This window comes from Lytechinus pictus, chromosome 1 (genome assembly GCF_037042905.1).
Source record: "Lytechinus pictus isolate F3 Inbred chromosome 1, Lp3.0, whole genome shotgun sequence".
In the NCBI taxonomy this organism is placed as follows: domain Eukaryota; kingdom Metazoa; phylum Echinodermata; class Echinoidea; order Temnopleuroida; family Toxopneustidae; genus Lytechinus; species Lytechinus pictus.
The window spans coordinates 31,463,080-31,482,740 of NC_087245.1; the positions used below are offsets into that span (position 1 = coordinate 31,463,080).

The 19,661-nt window shown below is 35.5% G+C and overlaps 1 protein-coding gene across 4 annotated transcripts; it reads right to left on the minus strand.

Moving 5' to 3' along the window:
• Positions 1-2,694: 2,694 nt before the first annotated feature.
• On the minus strand, positions 2,695-18,110 carry LOC129261018 (uncharacterized protein C2orf50-like). 4 transcript variants are annotated; one of them, XM_064100419.1, is made up of 5 exons: positions 17,898-18,110; positions 16,757-17,596; positions 7,935-8,153; positions 6,833-6,872; positions 2,695-6,383 (listed from the first exon to the last, which is right to left on the minus strand). In XM_064100419.1, the coding sequence occupies exons 2-5, from the start codon at positions 16,867-16,869 to the stop codon at positions 6,192-6,194; spliced, it is 564 nt and encodes a 187-aa protein (XP_063956489.1). In that variant the 5' UTR covers positions 16,870-17,596; positions 17,898-18,110; the 3' UTR covers positions 2,695-6,191. The 4 variants fall into 4 exon arrangements, with proteins under 4 accessions (XP_063956489.1, XP_063956487.1, XP_054755043.2 ...); XM_064100417.1 differs by having other exon boundaries at positions 17,754-18,074; XM_054899068.2 differs by lacking the exons at positions 16,757-17,596; positions 17,898-18,110 and adding an exon at positions 12,480-13,750.
• Between the last annotated feature and the right edge of the window lie 1,551 nt (positions 18,111-19,661).

The window sequence follows — 19,661 nt, forward strand, 5'->3', positions numbered from 1 at the left end:
CATCATCATCATCACCACCATCATCATCGTCATCACTATTTTCATCATCTTCATCATCATCACTATCATAATCCTATCCACCACCACTACCACCAACAAAATTGACAATCATCACCACTGCCATCATCATTATCGACATCACAGTCCTCATCATTATCATAACCACCAACACTGTCATCATTATCAACATCACAGTCATCACCCTCATTATCTCCATTATTATCATAACCTCCACTACCACCATCATCATCAAAAGGTTAAGTTTTCTGTCTGACTTAATTTGCAGATTATCCATGAGAGTTATTATTTTCTACAGAGCAAATGTCATTGTGTCTGCTTCTTCGTCAACTAAGTCAAATTTATCAATTTGAGAAGGTTGGTTAGAGTAGCTTCTATGGGAACTGTTCATAGTGTCACTTTGGAAATGTATTTTATTTCATTCATTTTTCCCCTGTAAGCCTAAGTATTAAACCTTTTTTTTTCAGTTATGTAGTCTAGCCAGGTTGCCAAGAGACGGGAACTTTAATATTATGCAGCAATAAAAAGAGTTTATTTTTTCATTGATCTTACAATTGATAACAAGCTCATTTACATAGTTATTATTTTACTTTCTTTAATAGGTCCCTTTTTATCCTGGGCAATGATCCATTGCTTTTGACCAGCTACTTGGGATGTTTTAGAGCATGGGTGTGTCTTTGGTTCTCAATGTTTTCTAGTAGATTTAAAATACAGCTCTTTCAGAATTGTGTTAGTGCACAAGTCGTGTGCATATTTTAGGAAAGAAAATTGTCATTCTAATAATCATTTTTAAGTTGAAATATCTACTTGTTTTCATTGAGAAGCAGTTCTGTTTGTTGATTTTGAGCTGCAGTTTCTTAGCCTGCATGCGACCTGATTTATATGCAACTCTTCTGAAAGACATTGGTAAGTGGAAATAACATGTCTCTACCTTTATAACTCGGCTACTTAATGGAATTGAAACGTCAATGTTGAAAGTTTTGTGGAATATTGACATATTGATAGGATGACCCAATGATATAGGAAATGTTTTGTTGATTTTGTGAAAATATCGGATATATATCTCCTTGCAAGGTATTTTTCGTCAATGACAAAATTTTTTGCAGTGCTTGAATGATGTGAATATCAATAATCGAGTGTGGATCATATCAGGTTCCTCTGAGGTGATGTCAGATGGTTTTAACTTAAGGAAGTTGATAGAGAGGGAAATAATGGTACAGAATTGGAATGATAGTTTTTGTTAGAAATCTGGTATTAGAAGTAGAGTTGAAGTTTAAGTGACTTTGGGGCTTTCTTGGTGAATTTAATATTATAATTGATAGTTCTTTAAACTTTAGATTCTGAAATGTAGGAACAAAGGATCAACGGAGTTGTTAGTTTAAAGAAAGTGGTTGAGGGCATTTTACTATTACTGTTTTTCTTTTCTTTTGTCTTGCCTGAACGAAGTAAGGCAGAGACCTAGTAATCACTTTTCCTGTTGGTCTGTTACAAAAATGTGAAAGTTTTTATTCAACTTGCTCTCGATATTTATTTCTGCATCAATTATGTTGACACTTGGTACCTTGATGGGTGCACTGCAAAAACTGGTGTTGATTTAACACCAGCCCGGAATCTATATATGTCCACACCAGAGAAGTGTTAAACAACAGCGGTTTGGTATTGGTCTAACACCAGATAGGTGTTTATACGACACCAATTAGTTTTAAAACAGCATCGGTTTGATTCCACACTGGTGTTGTTTCAATACTTCTCTGGTGTGGACATATATAGATTCCGCGCTGGTCTTAAATCAACACCAGAGTATTTGCAGTGTAATATCACATTTTGTTGTTGAGGATGATGTGGTCGAAAGGTCAAGTTTTTGTTCATCTTGATCTCATTTCTCTTTTTCTGCATCGATTTGGTACAAATGATCCTTGGGTAATACCACATGTGTGTTCATGAGGATGATGGGGTCAAAGGTCATGTCCATCGTTTTTCAAAATTTTTGTTCAACTTGCTCTCATTTCTTTATTTCTGTATCGATTGTGTTTACACTTGGTACAAATAATAATTGGGTAATGTCACATGTGTTTTCATGAGAATCATTAGGTCAATGGTCATCTACAGGTCAATAGATCATGTTGCTTATTTTATTGATCGCGAGACTCGTGGTTCGTGAGCCACCTTGTCCATTAATCTTCTTAATGTATTCTCCGTATCTCTCGCTGCTATCCAGGCATCTCATTTTCCTTTTTGTGTTCATCTGCTCATATATTACCAACGCTAAACATGTCACTATCTCATGCCCCCATATTTAATGGAATGCATGGTTTATCAGAATTTATTAATTTCAATTTTAAAAAAGCTCCGATTATTTATTTTTTTAAGATTAAAAAAAAAAGAAAATTGGTAATCATTAAATTTAAGCAATTAACTTTTACTGAGAAATGATCAAAATGGATAATAAAAAATACAAATCCATTCATCAGTCAATCAACTAATCCTTAAATATTGATAATAGTAATAATAATAAACATAGACTTAATTTTAAAATTGGGGAAGGAGACGAAAAAAATAGCTCTCACATCATGGATAAAGAAAAAAAAATTCACTATTCACTTGTCGATATCATATTTAAAGACACACAACGCAGAAACATCTGAAAACTACAACAAAAGTACTGCATACTTTGTCTTTTCTTCTGTATTTTCCACCTGTGTTTATTACAAGCAAATCCAATATTCTGATGAACCACATTGTCAAATACAATCATAAATGAGTCCCAAATCATCCATGTTAAAATAAAACAATATCAATAAGAAGACAACAAAATATACTCAACTAATCACACCATCCACCTATTTCAGATTTGTCTACATACATGAATATCTACAAAGAGTTATCGACTTAAACTAAGTATATATTATATTATGAAACTACACTTATCTAAATACACATCACCGAGCTTAAGGTACTCAATGTAAGTGAAGCATTTAAGTCTTCGAGTATGTTCTCTTTGAAAAGGACACTCCGATACATAGAGAGGCGTAAAGAGGGAATGAGAGAACGATAAGAAGAAAAATAAAATAGCGAGAAAGATATAGGGTTAGAGGAAGGATAAAATTAATGAAATAAAAGAAAGAGAGGGGAGAGACAGGGAAGGATAGAGAAGGAGAGAAGGGTGGGGTAGGCGGAGATAGAGGGGGGATAAATCATAAAACTTTCCAAGCATTGTTGATGGTTGCGTGCTGCTACTTCCTATAACGTGATTCGTGTGAAAAGCTTTCGTTTTCGTTATTTCCCCCATAAACAAATCAATGCGTAATTACGGCTGATAAAACATTTTGTTCTCATAAACTTGTCTTGTTCTCATATTAACTCATATCTTGTCCATAACACTGTTTTGATCTGTGGGATCCAGCCTTGTACCGATACACAAAATCGATAATTCATTGATTATTATTTTGTCGAAATACAAGGGGATCACTTGATCTTGACTGTCGCTAAATGATTATTGTTTCACCATTTAATAATATTGATGAACAATGGATTTGATCTTGGGCAATTTAATCGGCTACTCAGAAATTGATTTTCTAAAGTGAATTAAGTCAGAAATTTCTATTTATAGTTTGAAATATCAATAATCGTGACAACAAATGCTTCTAATACTAAAAATACAGACGGAATTTTAAATCACATATCAATGAATTTAGTATCTGCTGCAAATCTCTTAGAATATTTGTAAGTCATAAAACGATCAATGTGTCTGATGACTATAGGCTAATATATACTGCGCAAAAATGAGGAATCTTTCTTTCTTCATGCAGACGTTTTCATCAATATTTGAATACCATCTCACCCGGTGCGATGCGATTATACCCAGCGTTGCTAGGATACCTAACGCTGGTAAGGAGGCACGCCAAGGTATATCAATAAGCCCTAACTGATTATAAAAATTCATTTCATGGGATCATGAAGAAAATCTACAAAGACTTTTCTGAAAATTAATTTTGGTATAATATGGTACCACCTAAATTTATTATATTGGCAAATAAGGAGTAAGTAACACTCCTTAGAATAATCTCATGCATGATAATATTTGATTTAATTGTACTATATACGGTGCACAATAGCGTCGCGTACTGTTCAGCCAGGGAATTTTTACTAACAATTCCCTATGACACAATCTTATTCTTCATAACAGTTCAGACGTTGTTTGCGAGATGACACTTATCAGATAGGTCTATGTCAGACAATACATATCACTTAAAGTAAGCCTACAATGTAGACGCTGTCATCAATCAATTATCACTCTATAATTGGACTTTGCTTTCGTCAATCTTTATGTTACATGTAAACAGAATAATGTCAACTAAAATCGAGTGTCGATTGATAGGGCATCATCATTACGAAATGTGCTAATTCATAAGACAACGGTGATAGCGTCGGGTTTATACATTCCGTTTTTGGAGTGTTTATTTTTAACTTATTCTCCATTCTTTGATTCGGAACAAGAGTTGACTAAAAATCTAAACTAAAAAGTTGACTCTCAAAATCGACATAAATATTCCTTGTATTGTAAAATTTGATTTATACTCGCATGGATAGAGTCTAGTTCGACAAATATAAAAGCAAAATACCCGAAAGCAATTATGGAAAAATATCAAATTAAATTTGATCTCTGTTTTCTTTAAAGAAAAAAGTGTTTCAAAATGTATTTAATTCTGGATTCTTCTCTAACCACATGAACTATAATTTAGGGGAGGGGTGAGACATGACTTGGAAACACCCGATGGTTGTAAAGGTGTTTGAGTAAATGAACCTCTTACAGCATCAAGCCCGGTGGACTTCAGACCCATGTAACAATATGGAATGACAATAAACAAATTCACATAATGTGTTTATTAAGTTAAAAAACCGGATTTCAAATACAGTGTCTAACTTGGCGCTTTTTTTTCGTTCATTGAGAAGTGCCATAGAATACCACTAATGGTAAACCATACATGAGAGCACTAAAAGTGTGTAAATATTTTTAAATCTATCTTCGAACATAATACATATTTCCTTCTTCCTGTTCTTGTAGCTAAACTTCTGCTTTTGGGAAACGGGAAAGGGGCCCCCGGGGTATAACCTTGTAAAAAAAAAAATTGATAAAAACGGCAAATCACGTAGGAATTTTGACAATATCTCCCTCCTTCTCGAAATGAAATAGGGTCAAAACTCTCAAAACGGTCAATACTTTCCTTTTATTTTTCCCCCCCTTTGTCTGACCCTGAACATGAGCTTTCAGCTTAATCTTGAAAGCATTAACAGAACATTTAAAGATAATTTAAAAAAAAAAATTACGTGCAATATGCACCAGGGGTGACGGTGGTGTATTTCAATATAGGCAGGTAGGACAAGATGGGATAAAGATTGGAGATGATGTCATTTTTTCTCGATTCAATTATAGCGCCATTATAGATTTAAGCGATACCACCACCATCGTTTTATACTCTTCTTTCTCAACCCCCCCCCCCCATCACTTCCCTATATTTATATTCCTCTCCCCCTTTAAAAAAAAATATACTTGAAATACTTGAAAACACATAGGGGCTGCAGCTGGGACGGTCATCCCTTGGCCTCTCCTTGGCGCCGCCCGTGAAATGTTGAAAATTGATGTACTATTTTCATAATTTTGACTTTGAAAATCGTGTCCGCTTGGTTGCGATATACATCAGATATCGATTCTGAAATTAATACACGTTCACATTTTCAAGTCTTTGGCACAATAATTCATATCATATTCATTTGTACATAATTAATATTGATCATATTGATAAATATTCAATATAAAATTTACAGCTCGCTCTCTGTCCAAACCAAGGAGTCATTATTTCCTGAAGGTCGGAAAGAGATATATTACGATCCGGACAGGTGTCGACCCGGATAATTGTCCTCGAATACAAACTCCGTTAACAGTTCCATATCCAAGATACATGCTGAATATAGTTTCGAGTCTGCAAATGGAGGGTTTTATTTCACAGAGCTCGGTGATCAGTCGTAGCAAACTAATTATTTACCTGATGCTTCTTCCGGTTGCCGGTTGTACTGAGTCTATGTCGGGACCGGGTCGGTTTCACCAAAATCCGGTAACAGTTCCGCGTCCATGGTGTTCAATAGTTAATGGATGGTTTCATGGAGATTTGTGATCAATCGTAGCAAACTAATTCTTTGTGATGCTTCTTCCGGTTTGTTGTACTGAGTCTATGTTGTAGATCAACCATTGCTTTGGCGGCTCCGGTTTTCTGCTGGTGTCCGAATCGCTGATTTGACGTGTTAGGAACCGACTCGGAGAACAGGGTCAGGTTTTCTGGCGGTTCCGGTTTTACCTTAGGATTACCCTAAATCAATCCAAAAAAAAGAGAAGATAAATGAATAGTTAGCAGGAGGGTATAACATTACAATAAATTCTTACATAACCACAAGGTAAGATGCTTCCAAATTAATTGCCTTTATAGAAACTCAAAACTGAATATCGAATTGTTGAGCTGATCTCATTTTTAAGACAACGTACATGTACGGGCAGACGAACAAAATATATTAATATTGTAAACGTTATAGGGTGAGAATATTTTTTGCAGGCTCTATTTAAAACATGTCTGACCTCAGTAAAATTGAACAAAGGTACATGTATTTTAGATATCTAACGTCGCTTAATTGGCTCCGAGGCCTCTAATCGAATTCATCAAAAATACTTCAAAGGTAAAAGTCAAAAGAAAAGATGGAAAGATATATATGTTCTTTTTGTTATGAAAGTCTAAAAATATGCAATTTAATATGGCTGTCTTACCTTTTGATCGAAGTCCCTGAGAAATCCCCAGCCTTCGTCCCTGCTCAAGAAGAATAAAGAACACAAAATGAAACCGTTATATTGGCAAACTAGATACTTGATTGTGGTAATCCTTTTGACATCTGGCAACTTGACCGAAGGACTAAATATTGATCGTGGAACTGACCTATATAACGGACTTAGGATCCAACTTGGCAGAAAGTGTCTAAAAGTCAAGCGCAAGTACCAAATACACACTTTTATATACACGAATATTGGCCTATTGAATATTTTAGATATTCAATAATATTTCATGGGGAAAATTGCGAAAGAATTTTCATTTTCAAACGCACATACGTATACTAACGACATTTACACCAAACGACATTTTTTTTTTTAACACAAACTTTTTCAAATGAATTGTGTTATAAATACACATGGTTGATGGTCAAAGGGGGAAAACATTCATAAAATGCAAACATTATTTTTTAAAAGAGTTAAAATGATATCATGTATATCTAAATGCTCCATTAATAATATAGGCCTACTTTCAGTTACTGGGAAACATTCATGATAGTACTGAATATATATATAAACTGTCAATAATTTGGAAACGTTTTACAAAGTGGACTGAGGACAGCACATTGGTACAATAGATGAAGGCTTTCTGTGACCTTCGAATGACGACAATCACCTTTAACATAAAATCAGGATTAATTTTGAAATAACTTGAATTTTAATTAAAGTAATATATTACTTCTTCTTCTTCTGTGTAGTCTGCTTCCTTCAATTCTGAAGATTCTTGTAGAACTTGGTGAAGTGTGTGTCACAAGGAAAAAGTGCATGTGCCAAATATATACATGGTGCAAGTAAAAATAGAATATTACCCAATATATTGTAAGTGAATGATGATATGATATATTGGTTGAAGTTGGTTCAAGACATAATGACGCATTTGTATTTATGTTATGCTAATGAAGTGCGCTGCTACTATATTTTGTTATATGATTTACGACACAAAATATTGATGAACTACATCACATATCAATTGTCTTTCCTTCCAGGATTTAATTTAAAAAAAAAACATTATGACAAAATATTTTTAAGTGATTATACCACTCACCATCGTATCTGGCCCTTCTTTTCCCTGCCAACCGTCTCTCTCCACGTCTTATCCTCGATCACACTATTGCACTCTCTGAAATCGGCTCTTGTATGTCTCCCGCTCACTCCAGCAGCTCCACCTGCTCCTGGGGCTCCGCCTGCTCCGGCCCGTGGCTGTTGGTTGCCTGTCCGCTGGGGTGGTTGCTTGGGCTCCGGTGCGCACTTGTTGTGGTAGGCACTGGAAATACGGGTAGAAGCGGGGAGACGATAGCCGGCCGAAGTGGCACGGTCGTGCATGATATGAGATGACATGGTAATAAATCGAAACAGTTAATGATGGGTGATGGTAATGATATATTCCAGACTAACCAAATGTGATTTAGCCAGTCAAACTATGAATAACAAGAAATAAACATGTCTTTGATGGAACGAGAAAGTTTATTTGGCACAGGAGTTGTTCAATAAAATGGTTGGTCCGATAACGTGCAGCAAAGTTGGAGCAAAGTTATATTGAGATACAACGTCCTTGAAATGTAATCCCATGTAAAGTTGGTGGTACATAGACAAAGTTTATCAAACTATATCAGAGCAATGTGCTGTATTCCCACTGTTTATTAAACGACATCACCCGGTTCCTTTCGCAACTTCGGCAACTATTCCGGTGAAAACATAATTTTGATAAACGCAATCGCGAAAATGGCGTCAGAATATTAAAAAACTACCCCGGACGTCCGACGAGAAAGGGTAACAAATCGCGAAATGACAGCGCTGTTCTGTGATAAATATTTGGAACACAATAAATATAATTGAAGAGCTTGGATGTATTGATTCTATTGAGTGTTTTGGGAGTGCAGAGCCCGTTCGAGACCTCCATAACGGGTTGACGAGTTTTTGTTCGGCACCGGCACGGCGTGTCGCCCGACGGACTCGTCTCTAGGCAACCGTAAACACAAGACGATCGGGACTTTTCTTCCTTTCTTTGATTGCTGGTGTGTGCGTGCAAGCGAGCTTCTGAAATGGTTTTCGAGTAGACGCCTGACTGAATATTATATCACAAGAAGATAGAATATAAAATGGAGAAGGGTATATTGAAAGGGGTATTTCCATTGCTGTATTACGCGCCACAACATGATTTCGCATTTCGGTGTTAATACCATGTCGCAGCTATCATTCATATTTCAGGACAGAAATTAAAATATGAAAATAAATCGGTGATATATAATATGCCTATGACGTTTAAAATATGGACATGGAGTTTGTAATACACTAAAATGATAAGTAATATAATCTGAGATTCATTTTGTTTAATGTGAAATTGGAAGATGATAACAAATATAGTTTCAAGGCTTGTATTGTGGCTATACCAGTTTAGGCCAATTCGTTGGAGAGCGCATTTTGAGCGGATACTTTTTGAGATACATAATAATTATTGCATGATTTTTTTAGAGAATATTTCATCAAGGACTTCTATATATAAAAAATAAGTTAATGAATCTGACCGATCATTATCATACCTCTCAATTTTGAAACCATTTCCAAAAAAAATCGCCTAATGACCACACAATATTCATTTTAATAGTTATTATAAATTCATGATTTTTAATCTTGAATTCATGCAGGAAAACATGTTACAACACATGCGTTTTAATTGGCATAGAACTGGAAACATAATATTCATGCAACATTTTCACAAAATAATATGGACACTTTAAGGCCCTGAAGGCCGTTATTAACTCTTCAAATTGTCACTTAAATTCCTATTTTGTCTCTCAATATTCTTTATTATACATTAGATTAATCTGTCTATCCGATTTTGTATTTATTGTGAAATAGTTCAGTTCCATCTGATTTATTTTTATTTGGGGAATTATTTTTGGGGGTGCTATGATTATTTCGCTAACCGCATCAAATTCTGTGTTATGATCTCCATTTTTAACTTGTATATATATCTCGATATTTATATCTAAGCCCGATAAGGTAGTCAGTGTTGCATCGCATGGGCAAGCTTCTAAAAATCAAATAACTAGGGCATTTATACTGTATATTGCTTCATTAATCAACTATTTATTGATTTCAATTAGCACTTACATGCTCAATTGGGCAACTCACAGGGATATTTGTTGAGATGGGTTTAAATCGATAGCAAGATAGCGTTGACTCTACGCATCAAATTCAAAGCCTTAAGAAACACGTGCAATTTATTGTCTTGAAATATTGTGCATTAAAGTATACCCTGTTTGGAATCTGAGCAAGGTCTTACAAAATAACAACTTGTCGAATCATCGAGGGATAATTGAAAATTAGAGATGGGTTTTAAAAAATCGCATTCAATCCACTCTTGAACAATCCTTCTTTTGTTCAAATTCGTGGCTAAACAAAATCATTGAATTTCGTTGATTTTTGTTTCATGATTAGATTTGATGTGATTAGATTTGATTTTTTTCGCATCTTTTATTTTCTCATGTCATAACAAGCAAGAAAATAGTGATTGTATTTTTACATGAATGATAGAATTAGGCTATATTTTTTCAAACCAACTAATAAGTTCCTTCAAAATATATAAACCACCAACATTTGGTTGAATCAAAATTGCATGTAAAGCAAATTTTGATTTTTTTTTTAACCAACACTAATCATTATGTTTATATTTTAGCCAATTGGGGTGGTTACAAAATTATGAGAGCGTACTACACGTGTGTGCACCATTCTAAACTTGGTTCCAGACTCCCAGCTTCACAATCAATTTTTTTTTTTTTTTATTAAAATAACCTCTGTCCATATCATAATCATCTAAACACTCGAGAGAATGGTCAGATCTTGATACAATATTGCATTTTTTTCACTCCTTAGAGTATTTCTTAATCGATTAATTTCATTCCCACAAGAAATCTCAATCGATTTGGCGCTGCTTATCACCTGTTCCGACCAGTCGCAATAGGGAGGGAGACTTCCGTTCTCAACAGCTACGTTCTGAACTATTAATAATTGATATCGATAGCTTATTATACTTTTGATTTTGATAGCAGCAGGTCGTCTGCGCGCAGCACTTAATACAATCAATTTTCCGCCATGGCGCCACGAAAAGTGAGAACGGCTGCTCATTGATGATAAAAGTAATAGCGATATTTTTTTGTGGGGGCGGTTATCAAGCATTGTCAATTTTGTCTTTATAAGATTATATAGAGAGATTGCTTAGTTCACTATTTTAACATAGTTAGCTTGGAAAGAGTAAATATGGACAAATTTTTATTTGCATCTATATTAAATCGGGTTATGTTAACAGTCTAGAAACAAGTCTTCATTTGAAATTGGACGGGTGGTGATATGTAAAAGTGGCTAATATAGAATGTATGACGTCACTGCAATTTAAAGTTTCATTTATATTGTATCGGCTGAAAATATCAAAAGAATAACAACCTTTTTCGTTTTAAATGTGGACTTGAAGTGATATGTAAATTTGGTTAATATAATATAGGATGCATGACGTCACATCAATTTAAAATATGATGAAAGATTGCGCTCAAAAGCGACCCCTCCTTTGAATAAATTGAAACGGAGATTGACAACGCTGTCCTCTAGCTCCCTATATTAAAAAGCATGTTAATCATTTTACATATATATATACATTAACCAAAATACACCCGAGCGACAATTTAAAGCAAATTGAGACGGTTTAATCGAAAGTTTATTGTTGTTTTAATTTGGTCATATAAAAGCAATGCTCCTTTTACAACCATATTGGGCTTAAAGAAAATAAGAACCACGTCTTATTTGATAGCATTAGAAAATCAATAAGTATCCACTTAATCAAATACAATTATTTTGCAAAAAACGAATCACTGTGGCATGTCTATGAATGTTTTCGTAAAAGTTCAATAATGTGAATTAGTGATGTTCAAACATTCGGACCTTATATAAGAAATGACCAGTGGAGGCGCCACAGTGGGGTGGGGCGAACCAATGGCGTTATGGCAAATTTGGTTAATTACGAATTTTATCTTCTAAATGTATTGTCAAACTCTGTCACAAGATTAGCCTTCCGTATAAAGAATTTCAACATTTTGTTCGCTCGCTTTGCTCACTCGAGACTTGTTTAATAACTATATCCTACACACCCCTCATATTGGGGGCTTATTCCCCCACTTAAACACAGGGACGTGACTGTGTTGCGCCTTCGTCACCACACTTTCTAAATAGGCCTAACCTCAACAAACTTGTGAATTAAACATTACAGTACCTGACATTTTAGTAAGTATATAGAATATCAACAAGTCAAAGAGAATCATATTTTTTTATCCAATATCGTTTTAAATTATTGTTTTAATGAGCCAACTTGATCAGGACGATCAAAGGATGATTAAACAAGCAAATTGAGCATTTTCGTTGAAACGGAAATAATCTTAAGATATATCAACTATTAAATAAGGTGAAAGAATGAAGCAAAAATGACGAGTTACATTTATCGTTTTCTTATCTAAGTCTTATGTTTAGATCGTTTTAAATTTTACTTGGTTACCAACTTGAAAATTAATTACGTCAAGTCTACTGGAGTCAATATACCTACCCTGTTTCTATGCTCTGTATCCCCTGGTCTCTACTCCTCATGGTTGCTGATAGATATTAAACTTTCAAAAGAAATTGTCAAAATTTAGACCTATTCTTTCCGAAAGATCAAGCCAAATCATTAAAAAAATCAACAGTTATCATAGTATCATTTGCAAAGACGGATCTTGTACGAGGAACAAAGCACACTCCAGGGCTCAAGATAGTATCAGTCTTTCAGAAAGATCAAATTGAATCATCAGAAATAACATCGGTCTTTATGACAATGTTGCTGTCTAGCGGATGTTGTACGAGAAACATTCGACGCCTCAATCTGGCCACACTTCACTAGGGTCCAAAATGATAACAGTATTTCCGAAGGATCATGCCAAATTATCAGAAATAAACATTAATCTTTAGATATCCTTTAGACGTCTCCAAGAGATGGAACTTGTATATACGAGAAACATTTGGCACCCTAAACCAGGGTCCAATCTCATTCCAGTCAATCTCTTGAACTATGGCGACGTACTCTTTTCCATCGGTAAGACTGAATTCTCTCCTTTGAGAAGTACTATCCTGATAAAGGAAGAAACCTTCCCGAAATATTATTCCTATTATACACGACTCAAAAAGTGTTTACTAAAGTAATGACGTCTGATGCTGTGAAATATTATTGATTTGGATTGACGGGTCCTCCATCCCGATTAGTGGTGCATGTTCAAGATGAGTTGACAGTATATCGATGCTTCATCTAACTCTAAATGATCGCCAATGCATCAAACATAGTAGAAAAATAATCAATAAATATTGCTCGAGTTGTTGATACGTATCCCGATATTCCCCAAAACACAATAAATGAAACAATTCTCCAAACAACGACATGAAAATGGTTTAAAATGCCGAATAAAGTAATATTCGCTCTGGAGGTGGTCCCTAGCTGTACTGTTTTTCTGACCAAGGTTGCAAAACAGTCTCACTTGTCAAGCTGGTCAAAAGACAATACAAACTAAAACCATGAAACATATCCAAAGGCTTAGATAAATGTTTGACAACCATGGGGGTATATATACATCTACAAATGTCCGGCATTGTTATCTCTTGTCCGCCAACAAATTCTCCATGTCAATCGACGTAACTTAGCTCCCGCTTAAAAGTCATTTGGTAAACATTTGAGTTTAATGAAGTCTTCTGTGCAATGACTTGATTGGGGTGTGGGGCAGAGGCGATGGGGGAGGGGTGCTACTCAACGTGGATGCCACATCCAGAAATACGTCACAACAGTCAAGATATAAAACATAATCTGTGAGGTTGAGATATATGTTGCATCATCATTATTTGAATAAGAAATCGAATCCCCATTCTTTTTTCGGTACTTTAAAAAGTCTCATAATTGTAGAAGAATTCGGGTAAAAGTAGATCGATATCTAGAAGAGGCATGACTGCTTATAATCATGTGTAAAAGTATCTTCTTTATATTTTGAATAATAATTTGGGGGTCCTCTTTTTGTCTTTTTTTTGTTGCATGTTGATTGGGAGGGAGTCGTTGAGTTCGAACGCGTGGTAGGATGACATTCATGCAAATCTGAATGTTTGAAAACTCATCAAAATCAAAATTCTATTCCCTCATTTTGAAAATGTCTTGAAGTAGAACCCAGTCACTAGCGTGGTGAACAACCAATTTTTAGGCGGGGGACAGAACATATAGGGCACAACTTTCTTGGAAAAAAATTGCAAGCGAGCAAAAGAATTTACCCTCGTTTTAAAATTAAAATCTACTTTTGTGATAGATTCTGACATGATCGATATTCAGAAAATTAAATCACATTTTTCCCCTTTTTCATGTCCTTTACTTTCACTTCCTCCTTCTACTTTGACAGTGAAAACCGTTTTTTCTATTTTAAAGGGGGAGTGTCTGTGCCCCCGTGATAATAAGAAGTGGCCAAATTGTATCAAATAAACCATTCGGATTTTCAGGGAAGTACTTGGATGATTTACCGTTGTTGGGGTGGGGTATGCATAGGACGGGAAAATAACAGATGAATAAAAAAAACTGACACTATTTGCCAAGGCTCTTTCCCGCTGGGGCAAACGGTATCTTAAGACTTTGAGTAAATTTGAAAATCATTTGCCCCTTGTCATATATGGTTTCAGTTGCACCTGAAGTCGGTGCTGTTATCAAAACGGATTAAAGATGTTAAAAGCATCACCTACATCATGTACATACACTATCTTAGATTATTTAATTGCCATGATTGGACTTAGTTCGTGGCAACAGCAAGAACTATACGGTCTTCAAGTGACAGAGGTGTACGAAAACCTTTCTTACTTTATTTTCTTAATTCATTCAAATTCCTTAGATTTAAATGGATTGCGATCAGGGACCAATCGATTTAGAATTAAATCCTATTCGTTTGAAACTTTCGATCCAATTTTGGATTGGTCACTGACCACAATCTATTAGATTGACTTTCAATCTACGGAATTTAGAGAGCTCGTTCCTGATTGACTGAAAGAAACAATTTTGTAATATTATAAACCATATTATGTCAATATTCATACAAGACTAATATTGACCATCTTCATTAATCTATTCAGAGTCGAAACATTATTCGGGAGAAGAGGCAATTAATTTAAAAAAATGAAAGATAATGAAAAGCAGGGAAAGGGGGAAACGGATAGCGAAAACCAATTGAGAAACAGATAAAAAGAACGAAAGGAACGAATAAAACGCTCGCTTGCTTTGCTCTCTAAATCAGTGATTTTCCATTTTCTTCATTTATAAATTCCAAACATAAACCAGTTTTTTTCTACTTATCATTCTCGTAAATCGTTTGTGATATTTGGCAGACTTACGAAATCGAACGCCAAGTTTATCTCGAAACAGATATTTTTTTTATTCCTCCGCTTAATGTCTTCCCTATCTGCCTATATTAGCTAGAAATTATTATTGCTGACTTTGCAGCAGCATATCACATTTGGACACAGAGGTGCGCGACAGGAGGCAATCGGCGACCTCTTTTATTGGGGGTGTTGTTGGGTCGAGCCAAATAAAATAGAAAAAATAGGAGAGGAGAAATGAGGAAGAAATTGTTTAAAAGGGAGTAAAAAAAGAGAATCTGGGCCTGCAACCCCGACATCTTTATAGGTCGGCTTGTCCCCCTTCCTGAATCATATTTACAGAAAGTTGATGCATCCCCTGTTTGGGTAACAGGTGCTTATTCCATTTTACAAAACCAGTCGGGTGACGACATAGGCCTTGATTAATATGCATTTCTTTGTCTTGTTCCTATTACTAGTAAGTATAAGGTTTTTATAGCTCGCAAGGAAAGTAAGTAAATAGAGCATATTCGACAAAACGTAATATTGTCCAGGTATATTGATAAAATAATACATTAGTATGGGCCTATGGTGTATTTTGATATAATAACAACACTTCTTCAACCATGGCACTGGAGGACTATATGGATATATTCTAATCGCTCGCTTAGCTCTCGTTTCAGATTTATATGCCTTTGAAAACCAAACGATTTCGGTGAGGAATGTGAAGTATTTAAATGTTTTATGTAACCTATAATTTCCAAATGTGTCAGGGAGGCGCAATGCCAATTTGTACGGTAACCTTGACAGAGCCGACACCAGCGTAATTTAATCAAAGAGGACTTAAATTTTTCTGCTCGAAAAAATGCGGGCATTATAATTATAGTTTCACGACCCAGAAATACTTCCAATAACTTCCTTTCCTTGTCTTTTTTACTTAAAAGAATGGGCGGCCGTCCCTTGCCTCCACTTTGGCCCCGCCCTTTAAAAGAGATACCGCTTTTCCCCATCTGTTCTCCTGAGTTTTTTTTTTGTTATACATTCCGGTCAAACCTGTCTTAGCAGCCTCTTGTCTAAGAGGCCTAGAGAAAATCCGTCTTTATTGGCTATCAAAATTTTCTTTCATTATTCTGAAAGAAATGTGTTAATTTAGAACATGTCTATATTACGGCCCCTCTCTCCATTGGCCGCTTTTGTTTGACTGGACTTGCAACAGAAACTTCCAAGAGACCAAACTAAAATGCTTGTTTCAAACATCAATAACATGTTAGATTTTGTCCGCTTTAGCTTTCTTTTCAAAGTGAATTTCTATCAGAGTTGTGACGAAAACAGGGTGTTTTAAATAGTCCCTATTGCATGTGTCTATTTTAAATTATTCTAAGAATTTTCACATAATTATAAAACATTTTCCAACGATAGATTAAGCCTATAATCAAGTAAGAAACCCGGGCAAGAAACAATTACTGCAATTATACTTACGTTTTCCCCAATGTTGGGTTGACCGCCTCTAGATTGACCTCTGAACTTTTAACTTTCTTGCTATACATCTTGCATGGAACACAAGTCTTCGAAATAATAAATGAAAATGTCATTAAATGGTTAGAGCTTCATGAGCTCAGAATCATGTGCGGCATGTATTGATATCTTTGTCTATAATAAGCAGCTGATCCATATTTGTTGGCTGATTATCATAGAAAGTACGAAGTAGATGTTGCTACCACGAGAGAAATAGATCATCTAGCTCTAATAATTGTTTTTCAGAAGTTGCAAAACAAATTGCTGTCAGAAATTATCTTGTATTCCAAAGTGTTAGGAATGCATGTACTTTTCCAGAGTCAGTAGACAGTGGGTCTAGCTCTTTATTCTTGAGATGCACGTAATGATATTTTCAAACTAACATGAAAGCTTCGATGGTTCCGATTCTGAATGATATAGTTTCCATGTCAACGTTTCGATGTTATCGACGCCTCCGCCTCTCTACTCTCATGTGCTACTGATTCCATCATCTCGTCTATTCATGTTTTACATGACAAGGATTCACCTGACACGGGCCACGCTGACAAATTAAGCTCCATTAATTAGTGAAAACATTCAGTCCCTCTCATTGTTATTAGGTCAAACTTCAGATCAGCACACTTTCTGATGAATGCGATGTTTCGATCACTTTACATCATGGTCTGATATGTAGGTTGTAAAGACTGCTAGTGGTATATCAATAATCAAAATGAGTTGCACTCCACATTAATAGTCATATTATTAGCAAATGTTGTTATATTCCATTGGCATTTCCGTTTAAAACTCTCTCCAGATCCAATAGGTCTAATGTTTAGAGTAGATTGTAACAGAGGGCTAAATTAGAAAGATGAAACCGTCGGTGAATTCGATTGCCATGCTAATCCTTCGAATTGTTCCTGATCCCTGATATGAAGGTCGCATGCCATTATTGAAATGAGATTTGAAATCCATGGATATATACCACGCTTATATGGCACGCTTGGGTGATATCATTTGCTATTGTCCTCCCGATATGCTTGCACTGTGGTGAAAATGAATTATCATTATCATCTACGCGTGAAGCGTGTCATCACTAAGCAAGTTCGATATTATTATAATTATATACCCCGTCCCTGCAAAGTTTTACGGCAATGCCATATCAAGAAAGTTCCGTTGATGATAATTTCTGTGTATTCCGAGCTGCAAAGCTTTGATCCATCCCCAGGATCTGAAGAAGCTCCAACTATGGTCCTTCGACTCCTTCTTATTTTGTTGTATATCTGTGACTTTTTTCCGCAGGGCTTTAGAGAGTTTACGGAAAACTTGTTATTGTGCCCCCATCGAGAGACCCCCGTCTATATCGACCAATCGATTGGTTATAATTCGTGAAAGGGTTTAAAAGGAACATGCTTTTGTTTGGTGGTGAATTGTCATGATTGAAATGTCATTGTCAGAGAGGGTGACAAGAGCAAAGAATCCAGTCCCTTTTGTCGAGGATGAGCTGTACAAGGTTCAAGAGGTTTCGAAGCCAATGAAATACTGGAGTGAAGTGTGGGGTATCCAAGCCAGATGAAGAGCTCTTTCGTTGATGAGGACTCTGTTTGTGAAATAGATGACAGCTCTGAAGAGAAAGGATAAAAGTGAAAGAGGAGGGGAGAGTGAGTGTGTGTGATGAGAGGAGAATGAGAGAGCTAGAGAAAATAAAGAGAGAAGGAAAGAGATGGATATTAAAAGTAAATAAATAGATTCTGCTTAAATCTTCTACCATTATTATCATGTACATTATTTCTCGAAAGCAAATGTGTCCTAATTTCTAATTTAATGCTCCGACTCTTATAATATTTATTTCTTAAAAGTTCCCTCATATCATATTTCTTATATACCCTATTTTGTCTTTCTTTCACGCACATTTTAAAAGCTGTATATTTAGGCCACTCATGTTAAATTATTATTAATATCAGTGAATATAACCAAATGCGGATAAAGAAATAATCCATGGCACGAAGAATATACCTCAAACTACTATAAAACGTAATTTTTAGCGGAGTTCGAATTGATTTATACTTTTAAAACATTTTGTCCATCACCATCATCATTAAAGAGAAACTTACATGAACACTTCCTTAAATACACACAATCTGGAGAAAAAATTCAGCATCTAAAGATGTATGACGACAAAGAATGAGAAGAGGGGGGGGGGGGTAACGGCCAGAAAAAAGGCAAAAATACATAATATACATTACCTTCGTTGATATTTCCATGTGGCAATTATATAACTTCAACTCACTAAGGCAGAGGCAAGCACTTTCTTTCTCCGAAGAATCATGTACATGTAACATTACACTACTTTACAAAATATAGTATTTGCGGGTCGCGAAATTCGAAACGATTTCTATGCACGTATTTGATAGATAAACGGTTGTCATGGTTTTCGGTATACAATCATGATGTACATCCCGTGTCCTTTCGACGAAAGGTCAAATGTCAAGCTCGAGGCGAAGTCTTTTGGAGTTTGGGATGTCGCTCAGGAGGGACCAAGTTCATTCGATACGGTCCCTTTCTCGCCCCACATGAGACGATTGGGAAAATCCATTCAGTGCGTCAGTGGTCTGCTTAAACCTTTTCTTAACATTATTCAAACATAAACAATAAAATATATATTCCTATTATTACCAGACCAATACACTAATAAAAACGAAACAACAGTGAACAACACTAAGGTCTCATTTTTTTCATTCTCGTTATGCAAAGCGTATTATGTTTCAGTATGATCAGTAGCGAAATGAGCCCCCACCTCCCAATGAAAAAAGAGGGGGGGGGGTCATATATGGCGGATGAAACAAAAGCTCTCCAAAGATACGAGCAATCCAGCGAGATTTTTTTTTTTTTA